This window comes from Stigmatopora nigra, chromosome 4, assembly GCF_051989575.1.
Source record: "Stigmatopora nigra isolate UIUO_SnigA chromosome 4, RoL_Snig_1.1, whole genome shotgun sequence".
NCBI lineage: Eukaryota > Metazoa > Chordata > Actinopteri > Syngnathiformes > Syngnathidae > Stigmatopora > Stigmatopora nigra.
Genome location: NC_135511.1, coordinates 8,150,686 through 8,177,460, shown reverse-complemented (window position 1 = coordinate 8,177,460; position 26,775 = coordinate 8,150,686). Strand labels below are relative to the sequence as shown.

Sequence of the window (26,775 nt, the reverse complement as noted above, 5' to 3'; positions counted from 1 at the left end):
GTGTGGTGCGAGCTCAAAAGCATAACACATGATGTGTCAAGCAAATTGGAATTAATCCATTCAAATCCCTGAAATGATCCATCATGCTATTAGTAAATAAACGTTGAATATGAATGTTTTTTTATTGAGTTATAACAGGACATCCAATGCATTTGAACTGTGAATTTCCCGCATTTGCCCTCCCAGTTCAAATAGATCATCTATTGCTGTCAGTGGCAGCCATCAGAAGTTCAATACAACATGAAGTTGCTGTAGGACAAATGCATCAAAAAGGGCACTAAAATGTTTAAAGCAGCATTTCTGGTCCCAGTGCTGATGAAAAGTCGTTGCTTCCCCATTTGACAAAGCCAATGGTCGTCCCCAGAGAGATGCTCAAAGTGTCTCTTTGTCGAAGAGGAGACTGACATTGACCCGTTTGAGCTAGTCAAGCACGTGCTTTCATCCCAGGCCACTAACAACATAACAATTTCATGGAACAGTGCTGTGCATTTTTAAATGTATAATTTTAGACCGCGGAAAGCGCTCAGGCAACAGATGTGTTGACATTTGATCTAAATCCCTACGGTACGCCTAACAGAAACTTCAGCAATCAAGGCATCAAAGTGATTTATCTGTCATTTTTTTCCCCCTTTATAGACACAAAGCAGTACCCGGCCTTTGTGGGCCACAAACCCGGCAGGAACAACACACAGCGGCACAAACTGGACATTCAGCTCATCATGATCATGAACAAGACCTTATTCATTGCTGCCAGGTAAGCTAACAAATGTTTTTACAGTGGCAATGATTCTCGGTGATTGTTGTGAGCTTGACACTGATGGCCGAGCAGGTGGCTTATCAATCTAAAAGTGGGCGATATCTATAGCTTTATGAATCATAAGGGATTCATTGCAGAAGGGAGCTTAGACTCAACACTTTTTTATTACCTCATACATTTGGGCTGGCAGGAAGTTGTGTTCAGGAACCTATGCAAAGACATTAGTAATGTCATAACTCCAGTTCAGTTTTTATGACTCTGAAACATGATCATCAAAAGTAGTACAGTATATATCATATTTTTGGATCTACAATTGGCTCCGGAGCATAAATTGTACGATCCATAAAATTAAATAAGAAAAAAAAAAGTCCAGGAGAAATTTATGCAATCAAATCGAACCCTCAGACACATATTTCATTTTTAGGGCACCTTCAAGTAATGTGGCATACATTGTGGAGGACCAAGTTTGCTTTCACATGCTGCTCTTGAGTCTATTAAACTAGGATAAATCAGAAAACACCACACTTTCTTGAAGGGAGCACACCGGCAAGTCATTACTGAACACTCAACTCTCATTGAGGGTGCTTTAACAAACCCATCAGCCCCTGTGAGTGGAATAAACCAATAAAAATAGTCTCAATCCTCACAGCATGCATTTTGGCACCTGAAATATTAATAATAAAAGTTTATATTTTGTGCTAATTATTTCTTCAGTTAATGTTCCAGTTGTTATATTAGGTTATAGTTATGGAATTCAATTTGGTGTTATTTTATTACCTATAGCAGTTTTGTGATGACAATGTGGCTGTACAAGACATCGTTTGTCATTATGGATGTGAGCAGCACAATGTAGAACCTAAATGTTATTTTGGTCAGTTTATAATTCTCTGAACCACTTCATCCTCATTGGGGTGGTGGTGGGTGCTGGAGCCTATCCCAGCTGACTCAGGGCCAGAGGCGGGGGACACCTTGTATAACCAATCGCAGGGCACAAGGAGACAGACAACCATGCACACTCCCACCCATAACTAGGGGCAATTTAGAGTGTCCAATCAGCCTAGCATGCATGTTTTTGGAATGTGGGAGGAAACCGGAGTACCCGGAGGAAACCCAAGCAGGCCTGCTGAGAACATGCAAACTTTTAAAAATTGTGTCACAACTCAAAATATGAAAACAAAGTACTGATAGCCTGAAAAATAAGCTTAAATATACTATGCTCTATGTTCAGTGAGTGACACTTCACTAGTCTTGCCTGTCCTTCCAACATGCACGTGATAATCAAGTATAATAATTTCCTATTTTATCGTATTAAAAGAAAAGTTACATTTGGCACTGAACTGCATAGCTAGATTCTCCAAAATATGTCTCGACCTGTCAATATTCCCACTTTTTCTAACCATGCAACCACAGCTCACCGACACAGCGGGACCTGCTCGTGTTCCGCTACCATTCATTTTCATTATCCCCTTTGTTTGCTCCCTTTTAAAAAGTCACAATGACACAATGAGCACTTACCAGAGCAGCAAGTGTGCAATTATGATCATGTGCAATTTAAAACATCCTTGCCGATACCGGATCAGAACATGGAAAGGTCTTTACGATTCTTATCAACTTGATCTGAGCCTCCTTTGGGTAATTGAGTTTAGCCCTGACTTGGTGGACGACACAATGGAGGGAGTGTTCTTTGTTTTGCTCCTAAGCATGTCAAATTAAGTAGTTCAGGGAGACTGCCGCTTCGGGTGTGTGTCGGGTGTGTGTATGTGTGTCTGTGTGTGTGTGTGTAGGAAAGGGCACCAGAGACTTTGGTGCGCCTGTCTCCCACCTGCTCCACATGGGGTTCGAGCCAGCCGTTTTAGGGGCACAAAGGGGGAGGCAACTGGGACACAGAGGGTTTATTTGAGGGGTGTGTTTGTTGGCGTGTCTGTGCATGTTAGAGAGTTTGTGTTGCCCAATTTATTACACTAACCAGTTGTCAAATGATTGAACAAAGTTTTTGTATTCTGTGTACACATAGACAGAAGAGAGGTCAAAAACAATCTAGTTGGGTTGAAAATACTCTGAATATAATTCCGGCCTTCACAACAGCTCCAAAAGTAGGCGTAAATACGTGTGTTGTTTTTCTATAAATGCTTCGTGATTGACCGGTGACCTATTCGATTAGGCTATCCTTTTTGTCACTATTTGTAATCTTTAGTAGTGACAAAATACAGAAGAAGCCATAAAAAATGTGTATACTGTGGTTGAGCAAAATTTAGTACGAGCTTACAAAGTGTTAACTATTTAATTGTGTGTTCTCAACATACTTAGTCCATGCAGACGGGAATGATGCCACGTGGCCTAGGGTATGTGACCCCAAAATAACTGGAATGTCTTATCTGAGATTAGAGCAAACCGGATGATTCCCTGCACAGACAAGCAAAGCATTGTCGGTAGTCTGGGCAGCTTTGCAACGGGATATTGGTAAAAGTTGAGTGACGAGGAGGAAAGGGAGACGATCAATGTCAAATTGTTCAGCCAGCAAAGCAGTGTGTTAAATTGTCCCTTTTATGTAGTCAGATGACTGGTTTATTCTGGAGCCAATTTTATCATCATGCCTCAAGTCAGTTGTTGGGTGCTGCATTTTGCAGATGGCCCATGTGAACGCCATCCAAAGCCCAACATTTAATTCAGCCTGTTTGTTTTTTTCTTTCATGAGGGCTCCAAACTAAGTTGAACTGTTTGGCTCTTGTTGTGATCCCTTGGCAAGGAATTAACAAGATCTCTAATGCCACATTAGCAATTGATGAAATTGTAAATCAACAAAGTGACTGGTGGTGAATAGTCTGTGGCAAAATTGAGCAACAGACAAAACTGATTGATGTTATTAAATCAGGTTCTGCGTGCTTGAATGAAATGCGTTGATTTGACAAGAGCGATTACCATGGTCTGCAACATGTGTGCTTAAATGTGAGCACATCAGTGAGCTCCTGTTGAGTAGCTCATATAATTTCCGCCGATATGTCGAAAATGTCATTAGCCCCGTCAGCTTTTAAATCATGATTACGTATTCAGGTCAGGAGTCATTTATAGCCGGGGGAAAGGCAAAAGCCGAGCCTGATGAGATGCAAGACGGAGGTTTTTCATCACGTGGTTTTGAGGAAAGCGTGATGGGATTCCAACTTTTTCCTTTTCCTTGCATCCCTGTTTTTCTACAGCCCATAAGCGGTGTATAGATAAGATGGTTTGGTATTGCGCTGACAAAACAAGCCATTCTAGAAACAGATGTTTGTTATTGGAGCCAAACTGATTCACTTTGGTGTTTATAGTCAGCTGCATAAATATTGGGACATGGAGACCATTCTCATCTCTAAACATTACCTCGGTTGAGTTCAAATAAAATATACAAGATGCGCTTCAATGGCAGACTTACAACTTTATTATGAAAGCATTTACATCGTAATCATGTGAGTGGTAGTTAACACTTTTTTCAACAAGACTAAAATAAATGTGATGGGAATTTTTTGTCAATTTATTATAAAGTAAACCACTCTAAAAACTCTATTTTGGTGTAACTTTAAATTTGTTTCATTTCTTTTCATAGGTTTAAATGTTTAAACCTCAAATACTTCGACAACTAGATCATTAAATATTATATGAGGATACATAATGTATTTCAAATCCTTCTTTATAGCACACTTTCAGCTAATTGCAACTGTGTTTGAATCATAACACTACGCAGGTGCTTTAGCAATGTGCCGTAATTCAGCATTAAACTGCTCTTGATGCAAGATTCCTCTCGCAGGCGCTCCATATTTCATGTTCAAGGTACACGCTGCGTGACATTCAGAGGCAATTCATCAAGGAACCGTAGGAGATTTATCATTTACTACTTTGCTGAAGGTGCGCTTCTTTATATATATATATGTATATATATAAATAAATAAATAATATATTTTATATATATATATATATATATATATATATATATATATATATATATATATATATATATATATATATATATATATATTGTGTATGTATATATATATATATATTGTGTATGTATATATATATATATATATTGTGTATGTATATATATATATATATATTGTGTATGTATATATATATATATATATATATATATATATATATATATATATATATATATATATATATATATATATATATATATATATATATATATATATATATATATATATATATATATATATATAAACATATACATATACATATACATATACATATACATATACATATACATATACATATACATATACATATACATATACATATACATATACATATACATATACATATACATATACATATACATATACATATACATATACATATACATATACATATACATATACATATACATATACATATACATATACATATACATATACATATACATACACATACACATACACATACACATACACATACACATACACATACACATACACATACACATACACATACACATACACATACACATACACATACACATACACAAATACACAAATACACAAATACACATATATATGTGTATCTTTTTGGATCAAAATTCATTTACTATGCTTCTTTATAAGGGCTATTTTTGTTTTTAATATTTTTTTTGTCTGTGAGTTCTACCTATTAGTGATATTTTAAATCAATGTTGCACCCACCGTGTGCACAGAGGTCAAAGTGAAACCTGGAGGAGAGGAGAGTCTGTTTGCTAAAAGGGAATGTAAACACTGGGAGACAGTTTTACTGACATGCATGTTCCTGTTGAATGTCAATTTGACTAACAAATTGTCTACCTTAAATTGAGCCTGAATACACAGGCTTTTATAGTAAAATAAAAAGTTTGATTGAATAGTAAAAAACTTTTATTTCTTTTTGGTGTAAAAGAAAAAGCTTCCTTAAAATAAACTGATGAATGCATTTCAGGCTAATTTCAAATAAGTTCAGTACTTGGCAAAAGTGTGACATTTAGTGATTTGATTTTTGCTTTCTTTGTGTATTATTTCGAACTCTTACTTTGTCCTCTTTCTTTAAAAAAGTGCTTATAGTCTTATTTTTCTCTTTGTTTGAATGAATCTAAAGCCTTTGACTGCTCAGTTTAATAGACTGAGTAGTATAAACTTTTCCTTGTGAGTCAACTTTATGGTGGTGGGATGGAAAAGTTTGTCCCTGAATGAATGAGCCACAGTCAGCGGTTAGTAACACGCCGTTGTAATAATCACTTGCAGGTTTAAAATCTTCACCTCTATAATGAAAAGGCACAGCATGGTCTTAATTAGACGTGGTCACATTACTCTTTGCAACATAATATCAGCCTTGTATAAACTTTCTTTTTTTAGTTGGAGGACATGAAGGCCATCTATACAAAATGATGCGGCATGTGTTACTTTATATAGCCAGGAAGAGCTTGCATACCTCGGCTCTAGGCACATGCGGTGCATCAATTCCATTCCCGGTGCACCGTTGGCTCTTCGCTATGGTAACAGCAACGGTCCGAGGCTACCGATTGTGCTTGGGTGCCTTCAGCGCGGTCTCCATTGGAGGTAGCAGCTAGATAGAGTGTCCATTATTGTAGCTGTACCAAATCCTGTTAAAACCCACTAATGACTGGGATTACACGGCGGTCTCCTCTTCTTCGCACAACATGCTACCACGTATGCATTCGGAACAACAAAGTTTATTCTTAACAATGGTCACCTGGATTAAAGGTTTCACTCGTAACGTAGCGTGCGGTGTCTCGGAAATTCTTTACGTGCCAACAGTTCTGTGACTGAGACGACTTGAACCCCTTGGGATTTTTCGTCTATTGGTGGATTCTTCAAGAATGCCATTAAGGAACATTGGAAGATATGGCAGTTCATAGTTTGGGTTGAAACTATATCCCCGGGCTACGAGTTACAATAGATGCCCATCCTGACACACCTGACAAGTAAAAAGCGAATCCGGGTTTTCACAATGGGAGCGGTGCGCTTAGATCACTGAACCAAAATCCAGATTTTATCTTTTTGATTAATGATTTCATATGGAATACCATAGCGTTCTTTTCCCTATTACCCAACACAAAAATTTTGTGGTATTGTTTGGAAAATATCTTTTTCGATTTTTATGTTGAGGCATAAACAAAGAATTAAATTAGTATCTAAAAGTACCCCGTTCAATATTCCTAGATCATTGTTGTTGTGTCCTTAAGACATGTTTCTGAGTGGTATTAAATATTGGTAAAGTTACTGCGTACTTTGCACAAATTCACCTCATTTTGTCTTGCAATGTGGTTTATTTAGGGCTCCTTTATACATTTGAAGATGCCTAAACAGTCACTGGCTTTGCATCCATAACAATTTTAAGCCAATTCTTGTCACTCCTAGCACACGTGACACAATAATCCACCCTGACAATTAGAAGCTGCCTGCTCAGCTCACAAGCAATTTTGTAAATCCACTGCCTGTTCCCTTCATTCTAAAGCACAACTCCATCTACACTTCCCAGCTGCCATAACACTTGCGCACTCGGATGCATGCTTCTGCAACAACACAATAGGCTCGATGTGTTGCCATTAGAAATGGGGGGGGGGGGGGTGGTATTAGACATGTGTCAAACAACTGGGGTTTGATGTTTTGCATTCCTCGGTTCTGCATTCCAAGGGTGTCTTTGCATAAAGCTCCCTAGATACAAATCAATAAAGCGAGGCCTCATTCTCAAAAACATACCCCTTACCCCACTAACCCTACGACACACTGTCATGCAACCATTCCAAAACAAAAACCATCTAAAAGACCAACCTGCCCCAGCTTGATGGGGGTCGAATGAACTCTGGCTTGTTGTATTTCATGGCATCACATCACCCAGGGCCTCTCATGCCCTGGCCCTATTCAAAATCTCCGCATGTCCCCTCACAGGGCCAACGGGGGCCTTCTAGCTCCCTCGGTCCCCTTCTTCAGTCCACTTTGTGCTCAGGATTTAATCCAGAGAAAGCCATAACAGAGAACAATAGTCTGCTGGATAACCCCCCATGATGCATTTGTGACGAATATGGGTGAGGGTCGGTTGTAAGTGAGGGGCGTTCATTCATTCATTTTCCATACCGCTTATACTCACAAGGGTCGCCAGAGGTGCTTGACCCAATCCCAGCCAACTATTGGAATCAGGCAAGCGACACACCCAATTGGTTGCCAGCCAATTGCCTAGGGACAGTTCAGAGTGTTTAACCAGCCTAGCATGCCTGTTTTGGGGATATGGGATGGAACCCGAGTACCCAGAGAATACCCCCGCAGGCTCGAGAAGAACATGACAACTCCGCCCACACATGTACCCACCTGGGCTTGAATCATTGATCTCAAAACTGCGAGACCGACATGCCCTCCACTCTACCCACTTCCAACTGTTTTTTTTTCCATCAAAACATGTTCCCATAGTTTTGCTAACGTTGAAGCAAATCAAAAAGACTGAACATGCAAATAAAGATATGTACACTAAAGCAATCTGCAAAAGAAAAAGTCATTTAAGTCTATTTTCTCAGCAGGTATATAGAGTCAAGTCAATTTCTTAGAATCGTGAGATGAATTTCTCTGCTCGTTATCCATAGATCTTTTTCACTTGGCGTAGGTAGGAGCTCACAGCGTGAGTGTTACTTAAGCTACTGTATTTGGTGAGGGCAAAAATTCAGGTGGCCTGTCAAGATGCCTCCTACATTAAAGTCACAAGATGCCGATGTCATTCACTGTAGCCATTGCTCTATTTTTGCAACCCACCAAAAAACTGATCAGGGAAATGTGGAGTGTCATTTGCCTGATGCCCTCCGTTTCATTCATGACAATAGATAAATAATAATAATATATCATTTGAATTAAATTGAATTTGAATTCAATGCCTTTATTGTCATTTTAAAAGTACAATACAAGACCATTGACATTTAAATCTTCATTATACAGTGCACACATAATAAATAGTCATCATAAATCAGTAGTCAACATAAGTAAGTTGTCAACATTGTTTTCTATTCCTGGCTATATGAGAGGAAAGATACTTTAACAATGAGCCGGCTGATGGAGTTCTCTGTATGACATTCCTTTGCACAAACCCCCTGTGTTCTTGTGGCTTCATGTCCATGTCCTATCCATCGGACATTGACTCCGCCCACTGTCTGGCCGCCATCACTCAGCTTGTCCCCTCTCTTTTCTCAACAATTGTCCCGTATTTCTGTCCGAAAGAAGATCCACAGGCCTTTCCGTTCTTTCGTGCATTTCTGTTTGCCGAATTTCCGGAAATTGGATGCCCACGGCGAGTGAGTCAAACTGGCAGCGGATGGTGCTCACTTATCCAATGTCAAACACAGCCATTATTCAATTACCCCTGAGTGAATTCCGTTATACGGCAGCCCCCTGAACACCGTCTGTGGTTTCTGGGACAGAGTACACACAATTTGCTGATTGTTTCCCATACTTTATTGAGACAAGGCACATGTCACGTCACAAAAACTATACTCAGTTAATGATGATCTCAACTAAATTGACTGTCTAATTGACTTTCTGGGTTGCTTGAATAGAAGCTTGTATTTTGTTGCATGAATGGCAATAGTTAATTTGTCGTTAATTCTACCATTTGCCGTGCGGTGATAGAGCTTTGTTCTGTCTGTCACTGTCATCATTTCCCTTGGGTTGTGAATCGGAAACCATAATAATTTGGAAGGTCTCTAAGTGCATGTTCTCCTCAAATAGTAATTCCTACTTTAAACAAATAAATGCCTCCTTCAAATATATGTCCGCCCAGTGACTTGCAAAAAAATAGGTATTACTGCTATTATCCATGGATGCAATTGTTCACAATCTCAGTAAACACAGCATTGCATTCCAAGTAGTCTCCCAGAGTAAGAATACATAGATAAAAAAGTGTGGAGTCTAATCTCATGATAAAATATAAAAGATGATTTGACATTTTGTGGGTATATCGCATATTTTATGGCAATTACTGTTCTGGCCGAGCCGCACTGTTGCATCCATATTTGTGTGTTACGGAGCTACAATACACACAATAATTCCCAATTTTCAATGTAATTTGTTGACGTTGCTGCTATATTTCTCAGTATAGAATAAGAATTAATACTGGACTTAGTTGCCGCTGTAAAACAACACACAACAAAGTTTGGGTGCTGTCATTTTTTGTGGTCCACCAACGCCTGGAAATCATCTTCCAACATACACAATGGAGGCACTATATGTTTAAAAGCCAAAAAGGTGTAACGTCAAATTAAATGAGTTTATATTAAATAGTGAATTGGATTTATTCTAAAGAGTGACAGTTTGTGACACTTTCTGTCTTAGCCAATGGTCTTCAAGGTCCGAGTTATGTTTTCAGGTGCAGATGGGAACAGGGAAATGGGGGCATGTGTGTGTATGTTTGTGTGACTGTGTGTTGACACAGCCGTTCCATTGTCCTCCTCCATCCCCCGTCAGGATGTTTAAAAGATGCCTCATGTTCTTGGCTCCCGCTAATCTCTACTGGAGAGTAAACCCGTGTAGCTGAAAGGCCTTGGCTCCGCAAGAAGGGATAGTCGAGACCCCGCGAGGGGAGCCAAGTGGCAAATTTATGGTGGAGGCAATTACATATTGCTCATAATTCTGTTTAAAAATTGCGCGCGGTAAAGTCAAATAAAAAAAACTATGAGAGCGTTCTTAATCTGCCAAATGATCTGAGTTCATCGCTTTAGTTTTGTCTTTTTGTTGTAAAGTAGACATTTCAATTCTAATTAAAGAAGTGATGATGCTGAGCAAAGAGAAAAAAGTTGAGTGATTTTGATGGCTTCAGTCATCTTCCTTTCTATATTTCCACCCTACTCATTTTCATTGGCTTTAATTTGTATATATTAAACTGTGTCAAGTTGTCTTTAACTCCCTCAGTTCTTTATCCCAACTTGAAAAAGGCCTTGGTCTTTCAAACACATAAAGAACTCGAAACCTTCCTCCTTTTTTACAGTTTATTGAAATTTATTAGTGGTTACAGGGTGATTTTAAGGCTATTAGGTTGACTCATTTCTACTTTTTTCCATCATACTATCTCTGTCTCTTAATCGTACTACTACAAAATACTTCACTGTGTATATTGTTTTGTGTATTATCTATTGTGTTGCTCATTTGTAATTGCTCACTCACAGTAAGGCCAGCAATAAGACAATCTTTTTCTTATTGTGTCTCATGTCTGGCCACCTGTGACATTTAGTGGGAACTGTAATCATAACTCCCGCTGTGATAAAATGAGAAAAACACCGGCTAAGGTTGGTGTCTCAATGGAAGTATGTCCTCTCAATGTTCAGCAGCCATACTCAGTTAATTTCAACGGCTCCCAAAGATTAATTATTCAATTTTAGCGCCAAGGCTCATAATGTACAGTAGACTGGGTTTCATCTGCTGCGACATGCTCCTACTCCCTTCCCAAGAAAGTGATATAAGTAGATTTATTTGAAAATGCACGTCGCTCTGAAGACTTTATTCGGTCGAGTTAATGAGACAACGAGGCAGCAAAGGCAAGCTAAGTGCAGGTTTGGGAGCTAAAATGTAATTAAAATGTGCCTTCCATGTCGACACTCTTCACGTAGTCTGATTAAAAAATGTAATCTCTGACCAATTAAAACAGTTACAATACTTGGGCGAGGGCGCCTTTGTATGTAATTGAGGTAAATCACACTACTTTGACAGTGAGTAGATGCAATAGTTTGTCTGCAACCCATTATGTTTTCCATATACACCACTGCCGAATCTGAAACCTTTTAAACAAAATGAATGAGACCTGAACAATGCCTGTTTTGCAAGCAGATTCTTGGTCCGAGATGTAGGTCAGTCCAGAATTGGAGTACATTGCTTCAAAAAATAAGCCTTCACTATTCTGCTGTCCTACATATTCATCAGTAATATTAGGTGGTAAACTGACACAGGTTACGGATCCATTTGCTGTATTTAATATTTGCAATACTTTGCTTAATTACAGTCTGTTTGTCAAAACGAGACAGTGATGGAACAAATAGAGCAATACATACAAATGATGTAACTTTAAAAAGACAAAAAAAATAGATGAATAAAACAACAATTTAACTTTTTTTTTGTGATTGCGATTGGGAATATATGAGTATATGAGGAGAAAATGTTTTTAGGCAATATGTATAATTTGGTATTAGGAATCAGTTTTCACGTCATTTTTTCCTTAGATTTGTAGTGTTATGATTTATTTATTTTCGTCCGGGGGCAACCTGGTGGGGATTGATTAATTAACATGTCCGCCTCATAGTTCGGAAAGCTAGGGTTCAACCCCCAGTGCAGTCAGACCATGCAGCAAGCATTTGTGGAAGCCCATTTTCAATTCCATTTGCCAGGTGTTCCAACACCGTAATTCATAAAGTGTACATACAAAGAAGGCAGCAGAGGTTCACTAGTTCACCCCTTACACTCACAGACGTGCATGCACATGCACGAGTCTTCAATTTTGAGCTGTAATGAGCACTGGTATAGATTTCCTGTCGCTCAAACAGTGAGCTTAATTGACCTGAACAGCTCTGAGTGACTTGGCACCTCTCGTCTCGCCATCTCACCCCCCCCCCCCCCACCTCAACCCCCCCACCTCGACCCCTCCGCACACCAAACCCCCACAGGAGCTCTTCCTCCGGGACAAAGAGGCTTTTGTCCTGCCCCGCGCCCCGGCACTCCAAAGCTTTGTCGACTGTTTCGGTCAGACAGAGCAAATTCACTGTGGCCTCCTTTTGTTTATTGTCATACTTCATTTTAAAGTTTGAACAAAGTTTACACAAAGCTCCATCTTTTGAGGTCGTTTTCTGCCTTCGGGGAGCAAATGGGGGGCAAATGGACTTATTGTTTGTCGAATTTTGAAACTGTCTGACCTATCCATTTCAATCTCTTTTCTCTGGCAGGGATCACATATACACAGTGGACACGGACACCGCCACAAACGACGAGATCTTTTTCACCAAGGTGAGTAAGTGAAACGTGCGCCCGGAATAGAGGACGTCTTGTTCTGCCAAGCCTACGTCGACGACGTAACCCTAATCACCTGTGGTATATGTGTGCACGGTGACCCCGTTAAGTAGATTATCCAATCAATCAGCGAGTGGGCGCCCACGTCACATCGGAAGTAGAGGCGGAGAGGAGATAAGATCTTGTATTTACGTCCTCAGCTGCAAACACCAGCCTTCCCCTCGCTCAGAGTTTCCATTTGTTTCACTCCAAATGAAAATCGGCACTATAAAAAGACTACAAAGAACACGTTTTTATTCCATTTGGGGTCATCACCCACCGCTTTACTGTTAACGTGATCCGCTGTATCTCGGGAGAATTCTTGTATTTGCATTGTTTTGCCAGGCACTTTAGCCCTGATAGGAAAGTAGAAAATGGTGCTAAGGATGTATTACTGAAGTGATACATCCTGACGGATAGAAAGCATTTACATGTCAGGGAGGTGCAAAGTATTACAAATGATTGTGCGAGTTACAAAGACTCTTTGCTTTACTTGTGCATTTGAAGCAATTGGTTTTGAAGTCTAATGTTGGATTAGTTTCAAATGGTAATGAAGTAGAACACACTTTGTTTAGTTATTCAAATGGAGGCGACCCAGTGGGTGAGTGGTTAGCGTGTTAGTCTTACAGTTCTGGGTACTTCGGTTTCCTAAAACATCCCAAAAACACTCAGGGTAGGCTGGTTTAAACACTCTAAATTGCCCCCAGGTATGAGTGTTTGCGTGAATGGTTGAGGTGCCCTGCGATTGGCTTGCCACCAATTCAGGGTTGTGGCCGTAGTTAGCTGGGATAGGCTCCAGCCCCCCCTGCAACCATTCTGAGGATGAATGGCTTCGAAAATAATACATGATTATTAACATGGAATATTATGTATATTGTATTTGGATGTATATCTATTAAAAAGATGAAGTACTAGGGGAAAATCAACTACTCTCCATTTTTCGTCTACTCAATGCATCACTAAGTCACTAGCCCCTTCAATTACCAGTTTATTGCATTTTTTTTCCTGCAATTGAAATAATGGCGTGTCTCACCACCATGTCGAAGTTCAGCCAATGAGCACTAATGAGAGCAGCAAGCACATAAAAAGGCACATGTTGATTGATGTCTGAGACTTTTTAATCAGCTCCAAACATCCTTGACAATGGCGGCAGGTAGTGAGTGATCATAGGCGGCACTCAAGGACCACTGTCTGCATGTATTCGTGTGTCACATTGATTGATAAGTGTTTGTGACAATGCACATGTATGCATGCAGAATTATGTTTATAGCTGATTGACATGTTATATTGGCTACCAGTGAGTCACAATGAGGTAATTTTGTGTGTATTCTAAAAGAATCAGGGCATGAACTCTAATTAGGGGCGGCTGTGGTAGTCTGTAGCAAGGGTTGTCCATTAACTGAAGGGTCATCATTTCCATCTCGGTTCTGAATGCTCATTATCAAATTGTCCTTGGGCAAGGCACTGAACCCTAATTTGATCCCAGGGGGGAGGAGTATATATGTAAATAATCAAATGTGAACCCTTTGGGAACAGTAATTGTGTGGATAACAGGCCTTTATGTGTAAGTATACTCCGTATTTATTTATTTGAAGGCAGTCGATTACCAGTTCAAATTGTCAAATGGTTCCTGATTGGCATTAGGTGGGAATGCTTGCATTTGAGCAGAGGCAAATGTGCAGTATATTGTCCAGTATGATCACTAAGGGGATGTTCTATTTGATTTTATTCACAAGACGTTTATTAGTGAGGCTGTAGTGTGTACCGGGGAAGAAGGGCTTGACGTGGCAACATCCGAAAAGCGCTTCATCATCGTTTGTTCATGTTGCTTTGTAAAGTACGCAGAGCAGTGGAAACAACAGCCAGTATAATCCAATGTACAGCTTCAACACTGTGATTATCACAATGATTACATAAGTTTGTACAAACAAATCTTCATTGAGAAGGGCCTTTGATTGATAATGACATATTCAGGCAGTCCCAATTCAATACATTTAGTTAAGTAAATGTTATACAATGAAATTATTGTTGCGTTTTCTAGGTTCGCTGACTTACTTTAACTTACTTATTATTTCTTACAGAAAATGACTTGGAAGTCCAGGCCGGCTGACGTGGACACATGTCGGATGAAAGGGAAGCACAAGGTAGACACACTTTTGCACAAATGTACATTCACCAAAGCACCACCAAGCAGGTGCAATAAGACACTGCCAGCAGTTCATAAAACCTTCAACCGTCACAATTTATAGAGCACATTAGTGATAATCTTTCCATCAAATGGCAGCCTAATTGTATTTTCCCAGGATTTACTGTAAAATAATCTCCTTTTGCTTTCATTATTGTTGAGGTAAACCTTGCTCTGCCATTGAAATCACATGACATTGACATAGCGAGAGAAAATGCTGCGTGTCATGATTACACGGCTGCACTTTGCTTTGCATCTAAATGGTGCGCTGCAAACAGGGGCCAGCCTGTCATTTCTCAACCACATGTGCCTTTTAGCGTCAACCTGTCAATTATAAAAGAGACAAATGTCTCTCTTTGCTCTTTCTTGTGTGCCACAGGACGAGTGTCACAATTTCATCAAAGTCGTCCTGCAGCAAAACGACGACAACCTGTTTGTTTGTGGGACAAACGCTTTCAACCCATCGTGTCGAACATACAGGGTAAGGACGCCCGTTCTTTATCCCGCCCTCCTTTTCTTTGCCTGCCACTTACCCTTGGCTGAGAATATTTTGCACGCGCCGAAACAAGCCACATGGGAGCGAAGGGGCGGACGTAGATGGATGAATTGCACAACTCCTTTATCTGCAGGTGCACTCTGACACGCTCAATTCAGCGGCGGTAAAACCAGCCCACCTCCGCCTATGCACTCGCATGGCAAAAAAAGTCAAGAAATGTGACCATCCTTTTACAGTGAAGGGTGATATTTGAAAATGAGAAGTGAGGAAAAACCCATTAATGACCTAGAGTTTTAGAAGGACTGGATGTCAGTGTAATATGACTAATAGAATCAAAAAAACACCAACAAACTGTCAAGGATAGGCAGATAAAAAGTGGCGTGGGATATTTATAATTCTTGCAGAAGAAAAAAGGTTACTATTTAGCATTTCTTGGCAACTTGGCTTACTTGTGGGTAATCAAGCTTGCCTCACAGTTCTGAGGATCTGGGTTAGAATCTCAACTCAAGCCCAACCGTGACCAATTGGGTATACGTGATACGGTGGAAGAGAAAATGAATGGTTAAGCATTTCCTGAAAAATGAAAACATTTTCCTAGCTGCTAAAAGTCGGTCTTTCTTCTTTGGCCACATTTAATTAACTAGCTGTGCACGTCTAGCTTTGGTTGCAAATGTATTTTCCCTTTGATCATGTTAGCATGATTAAACATGATGCTCATAATTAAGCAGGCGCAGCAATTCCGTCCAACAGAAATACTCAAGGGCCATTTTCAATAGACCTTGAAATAAAAAGCGTAACTACTATTGCTAAGATAAAACTACTCTGACGTGGAGTAAAGTATTTATACTAAAATTTCCCTAAAGTAATGTAGATGGGGTTACTGAAGATTGTGACTACTGATGGTTACCTTCTGTTATTTGCTTTCATAGGATTAAATGGTCACATCTCAGTCTGATGTTGTCTTTTTAGTCTATGGGGAAAGAAAGGGGAAAAAAACACTCACGCACATATACGTATGTACTGCTGCTTTGCTTCACTAGATGTGTTTACCAGAACTACAAGACTTCCTTGCTCCATTGGCTTCGTGGCTCGGCATGTTAAGTACACAGAGTGGATGCAGCAATATTGCTTGTCCTACTGCAGCGAAATGGAATTTATGTCTCTGCATTTATCAGACGTTGTTAGCTTTTATAGGTCCCATGGTTATAGTTTCAAGGTTTAGAAATTACTGCTCCAGAATGACTGCTAGCCCTGGTTGGTTAAGTTACAAGGGGGGAGCTAAGCTCTGTGCACGTATGGCACTTGGTTTTCCCAATGTATAAATGAACAACTTATGTATAAAACACCGGGTATGGGATTTGAGAAGCTTTTCTTTGCATGGGAACCACTATAAAATTCGATTGATGTGAGGGTAAAATAACCATTTGCCAGTGCTTGAAAGTTGTCAGGGCATTTTTTTTGATTGGCGAGGCTCCCTCCCAGCTATGTGACTAATAAATTATTCATTTATAAGCGATTCTAATTGCGGATGAATTTCCGACAAAAAAAAAACACTGCACTTCTTCTTTGAGTGTTATGATAATTATACACGCCCAAGCATTCTGCCCATCAGCAATAAAAATCAATCGATCTTCCACTCAATCGTTTCTTCTATCTATCAATCAATTGATCACCCACTCAATCTGTTCCTCTGTCTACCCATCATTCGACCCTGCTTCCAGTGATCTGGTGCCAAAGGGAATGCTGACAGCCTGTCAGATTTCAGACGGCATGCTGGGTTCTTCCACTCTGCCACCTCGGCCACCGGTTGTTTCTTCATTTCCCCGAAGTGACATCACTGAAAAGGGCTTCTGTTTCAGGGCCAACCTCATCCCACATTTATCAACAAGGAGGGGGGGAAGTAGGGGGAGCCCATGGGGTAGGCGGTGGCTCCCACCCAAACCAATAACCCACACTGCTCTTCCAATTTTGCCTCTTCATTAGCTAATGTTATCCTTCCTCCCTTGTCCCATGTTAATGCTGCTATACACACAGATTCAAAGGCCAAGCCGCCCTCAGACCCCCCCTTCCCTTTTTGCTTCTCTTCTGCCAGTCTTAATTCCTCTCAGTTGACGTCCTACCCTCTGTTGCTTTCTCCGCCTGTCAATCCCTGACTGCGTGGCAATAATAAACAGTCCGTCCAGCTGGTTCACACGTATGAACAAGCGAGGGGTTTCATCTGGTGTTGCCGGGCAAAATGCTGTGAACCAGCGGGGTGCTTAGGTTGTCAGGTGAGACCCAGCATGGTTTGGGTCTCCCCACACAAAGTCCACTTCTCTCATATACAAAACGTTATTTAGTGAAAGGCAAGAAGTAGTGAACGTTTGAATGTCAAATGTTCAATTCATATAAGGTTATCTAATACTAATAATACGAATGCTACTTTCTAACACTGGATTTATCTTACCTTCTATTTGCAAATGATGACGTACAGCTCTGAATGAAACCCTTTTATCCCAGATAGGTTAAGACGTGAGGTTTTTATGAACAGCTGCAAAGACTTTGGTTTCCTTCCAGTGTGTAAAAATGTCAGAAACGGGGCATGCGGGGCAAACAGGTTGCAGAGAAATGGGCCGTGACGATTAATGTCCCACTGTGGTGCTCGTCCTTGGTTGGTTGTGGCCTGTGGGTGAACTCAAGTATGAATAATTTTGCAGGTTGTCTCATTTGTCTAATGTTCTATTGTCCTATTAATTAGTGACCCAATGTGTTGGCGCCAGATCCTTCTGACCTACCTTGAACAATATTGCCTCACCGAATAAATCCATCAATGCTGAACTGAAATTGGTTGTTGATGATACCCAACATTAAAAAATATATATATTAAAAATGAATAAAGGCTTAACTCATTACCTATTATGAACGACATAGGCGTCCAATCCATTTCAACTGGGAGGCCTGACAGCAACCATTCACCACCATGATTGCACATCTATCATTGTCAAAGCCATTGGGTTTATTTATATTGAAAATAATAACCACCTCCCCCCTTCACTTTTGGAAGTTGAGGTGATGTTAAAAGGGAAGATGGACTTTCTAATTGTTTCCTTATCAATACGAAGATTTAAGGAGCATCTTTCTTTTTTTCCCAGCTGTCTATTGCCTGACTAAAAAGAGCTATGATTCTGTCAAAGTTAAACGCTCTGGTTATGACAGACCAACCTGTTTTCTGTTTGACTCCGATTCACATATTTGCAGCTGCACTGCTGTAATTTTACAAGCCTTGACTTAAGCATGGAAGGCATTGTATTGTGAAGACACCTGGGAACTAAAATGTGAAAAATATATATCATGTCTTAAGTTGTTTGAGTCTATCATCATATAGCAGTTTATCTGTGTACAGGCTAGAAAAATTGACGGCATAACTCGATTCAAGTTGTTTCACCATCCAAATGCTTTATGTTTACAACTGCCTTAGCTCAAGGTGGCAGTTTTTGTTGAGCTCTGTTGCTTGGCTAAGAATATCAGGATATTGCCCCGGACAGCTCTGGTGATTCTCCACACATGCCTGCCAACTTGTCAGGGATTGCGTGTATATCAGCGGCTGGTTTTGGGAAGGGTTTCCTCATGTTCAAAGGGCGGGAGTAGATCAGTGACAGCCGGCCCAGACCCTTGGACAGAGGTCAGCGCCGCAGTGACATCAACAGATGGGATAAATGGCTTTGGGGTGTATTTCTTTGTGAGACGTATCAAAGGGTGATGCCACATTCCAAACTGTCTGGCTTGTATAATAACAACATTTACAGTGCCGGCTTTGGGTCGTGAGTGACCCAAACGAAACATTTTGGAAGATTGGAGTGTCCTTCGGCCTATTTTCAAATGTTATTTTTACTTTGACCAAATTCAAAAAAGGACTCACATGGTGCATAAAAAGCAGCAATTTGGCAGAAAGCAATAATTTGGTCAAAACTCCACTCCCAGTTGGAGTCTAATACCAAACTAAATGTAAAAACATAAAGAATTACACCCACGGTGTGCAAAACAACCACAAGGCTACGTTGGTTTTTCCTCTGCAAAGAACTACTATTATCATTATGTGGCTTACTGAGAATTGACGTATGTAGGTACGTATATATTATAAGACCAATAATGGCCAAGACTAAAAGAAGCAGGCACAGGAACCATCCCAGGGTGTTGTTTTTCTTATTTAATAGAAATATTACAAAATGCATTTTTGTTTCTGGTTGTGCATGAAAGGATGAATAGCTTTTACATTCAGTTCATGAAAGGAAAATAGTTTGAAGTGTATTTTGAGTTATAAGAGTGGTAGCTTGTATCTCATGGCACGATTGTACTGATTTACTTCATGTAAGAGAAGGAAAAACATTGAGGATAGACTAGGATTTTTTGTACTATTGGTAGTCCTGGCGTATTTCATTTTTTTCTGCCAACAATTTCTCTGGAAACCATTGTGTGTGTTAGCCCATGTGAGTTCACGTGACCTTTTACAGTGGCCAGATGATAACAGTTTTTTCCGAGCGGACAGGAATAGAAAACAAAATGACCCGTTTAGTGACTAGGAAGGGTGGCATTAACAACTGTGCAGCTTCTCCATTTGTGAAGAGAACAAGGAAGCCAAATAGAGCAGAGGGTGGGAAAAAAAAGAAAAGGCGAGCAGTGTTTGCGGTTGTCTTCTTGACCTCGTGTGTGTTTCTGCTTTCAGCCAGACGCATGCTGGGCAACACGATTTGACCCACACGAGGATGAATTGACCTTTCGTCCACTTGTGGTCTTCTGACAATCACGCAGTAAAGCCATTGTAAAAGGCTGAAATTGTGCCCCTGTGTCTTGAAATAGAGCCTTGTAAGGGTCTTTAAAGAAACGGCACCAAAGCTTTGGTTCTGCAAAACATTCGATTTAGAAGTCTTTTAATGATTAAATATTTAGAATGTAGAAAACTTCAAAACATTTTCAAATCCCTTTTGAGTGCACCTATATGCTTGGCCTCATGGGATTTTTTCTTCTCAGCCCTGCATTGGAATACATTCATTAAAGCTCTGTTGAAACTCTGCTTCAACAGACTGGGATGATACAGGGTGTAAGGCGAGCACAAAATAGCTTCTTAATGATGTGAAAAAAGCTCTGCTGTGACAACCGCCGATGGTCACATGAACCCACAAATATTTGGCTCAGGCTACCGACCTAAAATCCTCCTCGGCCACGTTTACAACTCGTGGACCCCTTTTTTCTCTCCCAAATGAAGTTGTATTCATGTTAAAGTCTTGTTTGTTTATGCTATTGTCCCAAAACTTCATTTGTCCATGCTGCGTGCCCAGCAGTTGGGCATGGGTCAAGATGAATTAAGCCAACCGATCATACACATTCAAATCTTTCCTTCTCTAGATGTGTTTTTATGTTTGATAAGTAACCTTTCCTCTCTTTCTTGTATTGAAGACCATTGTTATTATTATTTGTCACATCTCCATTGTCTCAGTGACCTCATTTGTGACCCTAGATGGACTCCCTGGAAGCTCTCGGAGAGGAGATTAGCGGAATGGCTCGATGCCCTTACGACGCCAAGCATGCCAATGTCGCCCTTTTTGCTGGTAAGCTTCTGACAATGTCAGCCTCTGAAACCTCCAAAAGTAAAACACTTTTTTTTTCTGAGATTGGGGTTGACTTTCAAATTCATCCCATTTCAAAATGTTTTCCTAATGAAATCTGTTCCAGAGTCAACCTCAAATTGCAAAGACATACCAATGGGACTTGCAGTGTGAAGAGAAAGTATCTGTAACGTCATACACGTGCATTGCCGCACATTTTCCCACGTTGTAGTGTTTCTGGAAATACAGCAGGGTCGTTAGGCTTGTGTGACACTTATTTTACTGAATCCAACATTTTGCTTAATCTGATTGGTTCACGCGTAACATCAGGAAGGAATAGGTGCTTTCTGTCCCATCGTTCGCACATAGTTGGCGATTGGCTTGGCCATCGATTCCGCCTGCTGACAGAAGTCAGCTGGAATATGTTCCAACGTTAGTGGAAAGATATCCAATTTATGAGTATACCATCATAGGGACGGGAATGGATTTGTTCACACTGCATGAAAAAAATCAGATACGTGTCGCAGATGGGCAAAGAAATTGACTTGTAGTATACACTTATCGCATCCTGACCCGAGTGAGGACAATCGAAAGTGAATTTACCTGTTCGACTAAAACTTAGGCATGATGCAGCTTTTATGATATGGGGTGAGAATTTCTCTCCTGGGCTCCAAAAAGTCATGAGGCCCCCCATTTCATGTTTGCTGCCAACTGATTCATGGTGCTATTGATGAGCTGTCCCTGCAAGCTTCCAACCAAGCAGGCACAGCTTAACCGGCTAATGTGCGACAGTGAGCTGGAAGCACTGAGTAATGGAGAGGGCTTCTTTCTCAGCCACCCTTTCAATTATGTAGTTTGAGTTTCCACTGTGGTTCCAGCTGAGGTGGACCAGGGTCACTTCGGTGCTTTTTTGTGGGTAAGTGTGTGTGTGTGCGCACATGCAAGCTTGTGAGGAATTACACACGTGCAACAGAATATAGGGCCTGTTGACAGCCAGCAGAAAGTGTTTATGTTCTTAGCATGTTCTTCTTTCATTTCACTTAACAATCTCCCTCACAGTTTCTGCCTTACAGCGCTGTCCAATTCACTCTTCATGCTCCTTGGTCTCTTTCTGTCCCCCTCCAGACGGCAAGCTCTACTCGGCCACTGTCACTGACTTTCTGGCCATCGATGCAGTCATCTATCGTAGCCTTGGTGACAGCCCGACACTGCGTACGGTCAAGCATGACTCCAAATGGCTAAAAGGTAAGACCACGATGCACTCATACTCATAGTTTAGTTGAACATTTTTGTCCCAATTATTTGAGTTTTTGGTCTTTTTCTACATTTCCAGACAGGATACACTACCGAGCCATATTAAGAGATACACGTGAACTCATTTGTTGCTTTTACAAAGACCCAAATTGATTTTAAACTAGCACTCCAATTACAAATGGAATGGATGAGTAAAAAGTGGTTATCAGTAATTGTCGCTCTTTGCCCTTGTCTAGAATACATATCAGAATTTTCCTGTTTTAATCCTTTTAGGAAGGGGATTCATTGGTTTAGTCCACCCTGCCCAGTTCTGATATCAAATAAAAATATTATGTTTTGATCCAACAACCCCATCAATAAAGATGCTAAAAACTGTACGACAATAGGTTGTACACAATCCATACCAGTAAACTGGGTTATCCGTCCAACATACTGTGACCTACCTGAATTTTAAAAGTTGGCGGATATTATAGTAGAAAAGCATGGCTTTCGTTATGCATCGCTGACCACACGTTTAGAACTTTTCCGCCTACCAATCTGTGTCTTGCATCCCGTATGCTAATTTTCTGTGTTCATTTTTACCAACCTGTTCTAGTGGGCAGCATGTAGAGCGGAAATTGGCGTGCCGTAGGCCAATGCAAATGTGCCAGCCGAGGCTGTCAAACCTCAATGGAGAAATGGCTTTTCTTATATGTAAATGATCTCAGGCTAATGATAGCTGAGACACTTCCATTTTGCTTTTTTACCCAAATATCATGACATGACATGTGAAATAACATATCTCATCTCTTACAGCAACGATTTGTGTCTTTCTTTCCCCCCGTGTTTTACTCAGAGCCCTACTTTGTGCAAGCAGTCAATTATGGAGAGTTCATCTATTTCTTCTTCAGGGAAATTGCGATGGAGTACAACACAATGGGAAAGGTAAGCAAAGATCTTTATTAACTAGATTTAATCAAAGGTATCATTCTTAAGCAGGGAGTTAATAACAGGATACGAGTGTATCACAGAACTAGAGGGACGCCACAATGTTTTTCAATAGCAACTTAGCACAGGACAGGATGAAGGTTTCAAAATAGATCTGGGAATCCCATTTAAAAATTCTAAATATATTCTTTGAATTGCATATCTGCATCCGTATAATACTGCTCCTCCCTCTCTGTGATTCCCGAGTCGAATTCCTCAATGAGAAATGAGATGGGGGTTTTTGCACCTGCGGGACTGCAACAAAGGCTCCTTCTTTTTAATTCATTCAATTTCGCTGTTGGATAATGCCGAGTAAAAGTTAATTGGAAAGTAGGTATAAAAAGATGGAAAATGGGTCTGCCCGTATGCATTTTCAGAACAAATAAAAGGAACCAGATAATGACAAAGGATAATAATGGATTCCTTACCAGGAGTGACAGACGAGAGGGCTTGGTCTCGCGCTGTGTTTTGAAAGGGGCATAATTGCGCATGTGGCGGAAGAATTGAGCAATTTAACTTTCACTGATGACAACGCATCATTTCCAAACAAAATCGGTCATCATTAGTGATTAAAAACACTTGACTTGTGCTGACTGGTGAATTGATTAAATCCGTCGTCATAGTGCGTTTAGTTTTAACATTAGAATTGACGTGGACTGTTCGCCTGAGAAAAAGTAATGATCAGCCTCCAGTGTATTTAAAGGCTTATCTTTTGTAATTTTGTATGCTAGTCAATATTTCCTGCTTTTTTTCTCAAGTTAGGTGGGAGACTTGCATGGAATATAACCTCCATATTTAAACTAATTAAAATAAAAACTAACTAGCAAATAAAGCGATGTACTTGTCAAGATAACTGTGGTTTGGTTGTTTACGTACACGACCTGTCTGACTGGCTCCATGAACTTTCTTATAAACTCTCCAGTTGCATTATTTAGGTCGAGTTCTGAGGGCAAGAAATAAAACATCACAATAACTTTTATACGACAACTTGGGAAGCCCTCTAGAATTTTGGACCGTGCTAGCTTGGCTGAGAATTTCCAGCCTAAAAGGATTTGTTGAGTAGCAGACCAAACAAAGGATTTAGAAGCTAAAGCCGTTCTAACCTCACAAAAAACAAAAACGCAAACCTAAAATTCTTCAGAACCCATCATGTGATTTTCAAAATTCTCTGTGAATGGTCGCCAGGTTGAAGCAGCCATTGAAGTTAATTTCACACTGTTGTGGCCAGGTGGTGTTTCCTCGGGTGGCGAGGGTTTGCAAAAATGACAGAGGTGGCTCACCTCGCGTTCTGGAGAAGCAGTGGACCTCGTTTCTCAAGTCCCGCCTGAACTGCTCCATCCCTGGGGACTCCCATTTTTACTTCAACATCCTGCAGGCTGTAACGGACGTCATTCACATTAACGGGAAAGACGTTGTGATGGCCACATTTTCCACGCCGTACAACAGGTAGCCTTTGCTTTTGATATTTTATTTCATATACTCTTAAATCTTTTTGCCCATATGGACCACTATCTGATCGAATTTCTTAATCTTAACTCCAAATTAGTCTTTCTACATGTAGTCTTCAAATGTGAGATTAATAAAGTAACCTTATTTTACGCTAACAAATTCACAATTCTTGGATTCAAAAAGTTGGAAAGTGAAGTTAGTTAGTATATTTCGCCACTACTCAATCTACCGCTTGCAGGTAGATCTTTGTTTGAGACCAGAAGCATTTTCAGGTCATTTCTGTAAATATCAGTCACCGATCAAAAGCACATTTTCGTATGTGTGCATCCACAACGACTTTGCATTCATTAAACCGATTATCAAAACAAGAGCTCATCCAGATGATGACAGGCCGACCTTTGCAAGATCTAAGTGTGTGCATGCATGGCGCCTCATGGCGATGTGAGAGTCCACTGGGTCAACATTTACATCTCCAATCAAAACAGACCCGCTGCCCTTTTGCCGTGCAGGTGCTTAACCTCATTTCGTTTGCACAATTTGCTTTCAGTGAGACTTTCATATTCATAGCCAGCATCTAAATTGAAAATTACCACCAAGCCGTAGGGCTCCCGTATATTATTGTCCATTTATGACTATTTTTTTGCAGATAAGACTATTGCTTGTGACACTATAATTGAGCGTGTTTAATAGACGTTTAAACTCAATGAGACTAAGCCGCTGAATATTGTTTTAAGTGCCATGTTTGATGCGTGCGCTTCCATTTGTCAATAATAGTGGTGAAATAGAGGGAGCTAGACTGTAGGCAGCAGATTGGTTAAATCATTAAATGACAAGTCGCCATTTAGAGAAAAGCATGAAGATTTTCTTCCATGTTTATATATATATTTATATATGTATATAAAAAAATGTGGGCGACCCTCATCCAAGTAATTCATTCCAGACAACAACGGTTGTAATTTACAAGTGCTCTATAATACTATCACTGTTTAGGCTTTTGTCTTCCCGGTGAACCCTAACCCTAACCCCATGATGGAATCACCCCAAAAATCCACCCCGATCATTCCAAAACCCAAATGATCATAAAAGAAACTCTGTTACATTAGAATTTTTTTTGAGTGCAGACGTGTCATGAAAATAGCAAAAGTGACTCAGTAATATGCTATGCATTGAGTTCAGCCAGACAGCTGCTATTACTAGATCGTTTTTCGCTTGTTGAATGAACAGCAATAATAAAATAATCTGTTGTCCATCACAGTGGACTTGTAATGAACATTGATGCCCTTGAGGCTTTGGGAGAGATCGAGTCACCGTGTCCTCATTGGACTTGGCAGTCCTCGAACATTGCTAAGCTTCCAAATTTAATAGCACCCTGCTAAATATAGTGTACGTAAATCAAATAAACTTAAATCAAAAAGTAATCGGAAACATAAGCATCCGCTAGTGATCCATGTGCAGGACTGCGCTCAAATTAATTGGCCTGACACCATCGTGTGGTTTGCCAATGCTAAAAGCGAGTCATATTTTAGTGCCAGAACGAACAGTACTTTATAACTGCAAAGTCTTTTCCAAGTTGTTTGCTTATTCAAGACTGTAATACGTTCGTTGGTGTATCAGTAAAGGCTGAAATAGTGTTTTTTTATTCTGTGAGGGTCCTATTTGTTTGAATCATTGTGCATACTGCAACTCATCCTTAAATGGTTGGCTGTAAATGATGACGGTGGGTTGGGATCTTTGTGTGTAAAGTTCTACCCGAGCTTGCGTGGGTTTTGTTCGGGTCTTCCAGTTTCCTCCTACATCCCAAAAACATGCATAGTTGGCTGGTTGAACACTCTAAATTTGTGAATATGAGCGTGGATGGCTGTTTGCTTCCTTGTGCCCCGCGGTGGCTGGCAACAAATTCAATACCGCCCATTTTTGGCTGGTACAGGCTCCAGTCTCACCCCCGGAACCCTTGTGAGGATAAGCAGAGCAAACAATGAATAAATGAATGACTATTCACAGGCAATGTCTCAGATTTAGATCCAGAAAACCTGTACTCATCTAACTTTGACCTCTCACTG

At 40.3% G+C, this 26,775-nt stretch overlaps 1 protein-coding gene and 1 long non-coding RNA gene across 5 annotated transcripts in view; one reads left to right on the top strand and one right to left on the bottom strand.

Annotated features, from left to right (window-relative positions):
* LOC144195104 (uncharacterized) overlaps positions 1-18,009 on the bottom strand; it is a 28,848-nt gene extending 10,839 nt beyond the window's left edge. Inside the window, exon 1 of the long non-coding RNA XR_013326048.1 lies at positions 17,911-18,009. This is a non-coding gene — a long non-coding RNA (uncharacterized LOC144195104). The remainder of the gene's footprint in view (positions 1-17,910) is intronic.
* The window catches only part of sema6a (sema domain, transmembrane domain (TM), and cytoplasmic domain, (semaphorin) 6A), a 105,952-nt gene that overhangs the window by 44,039 nt on the left and 35,138 nt on the right, over positions 1-26,775 (top strand). For all 4 annotated transcript variants that reach the window (XM_077714489.1, XM_077714488.1, XM_077714491.1 and 1 more), the window contains 8 exons: positions 637-754; positions 12,681-12,741; positions 14,865-14,927; positions 15,348-15,449; positions 20,959-21,049; positions 22,172-22,291; positions 23,136-23,224; positions 24,495-24,712. In XM_077714489.1, coding sequence (XP_077570615.1) covers positions 637-754; positions 12,681-12,741; positions 14,865-14,927; positions 15,348-15,449; positions 20,959-21,049; positions 22,172-22,291; positions 23,136-23,224; positions 24,495-24,712 — 862 coding nt within the window. The remainder of the gene's footprint in view (positions 1-636; positions 755-12,680; positions 12,742-14,864; positions 14,928-15,347; positions 15,450-20,958; positions 21,050-22,171; positions 22,292-23,135; positions 23,225-24,494; positions 24,713-26,775) is intronic.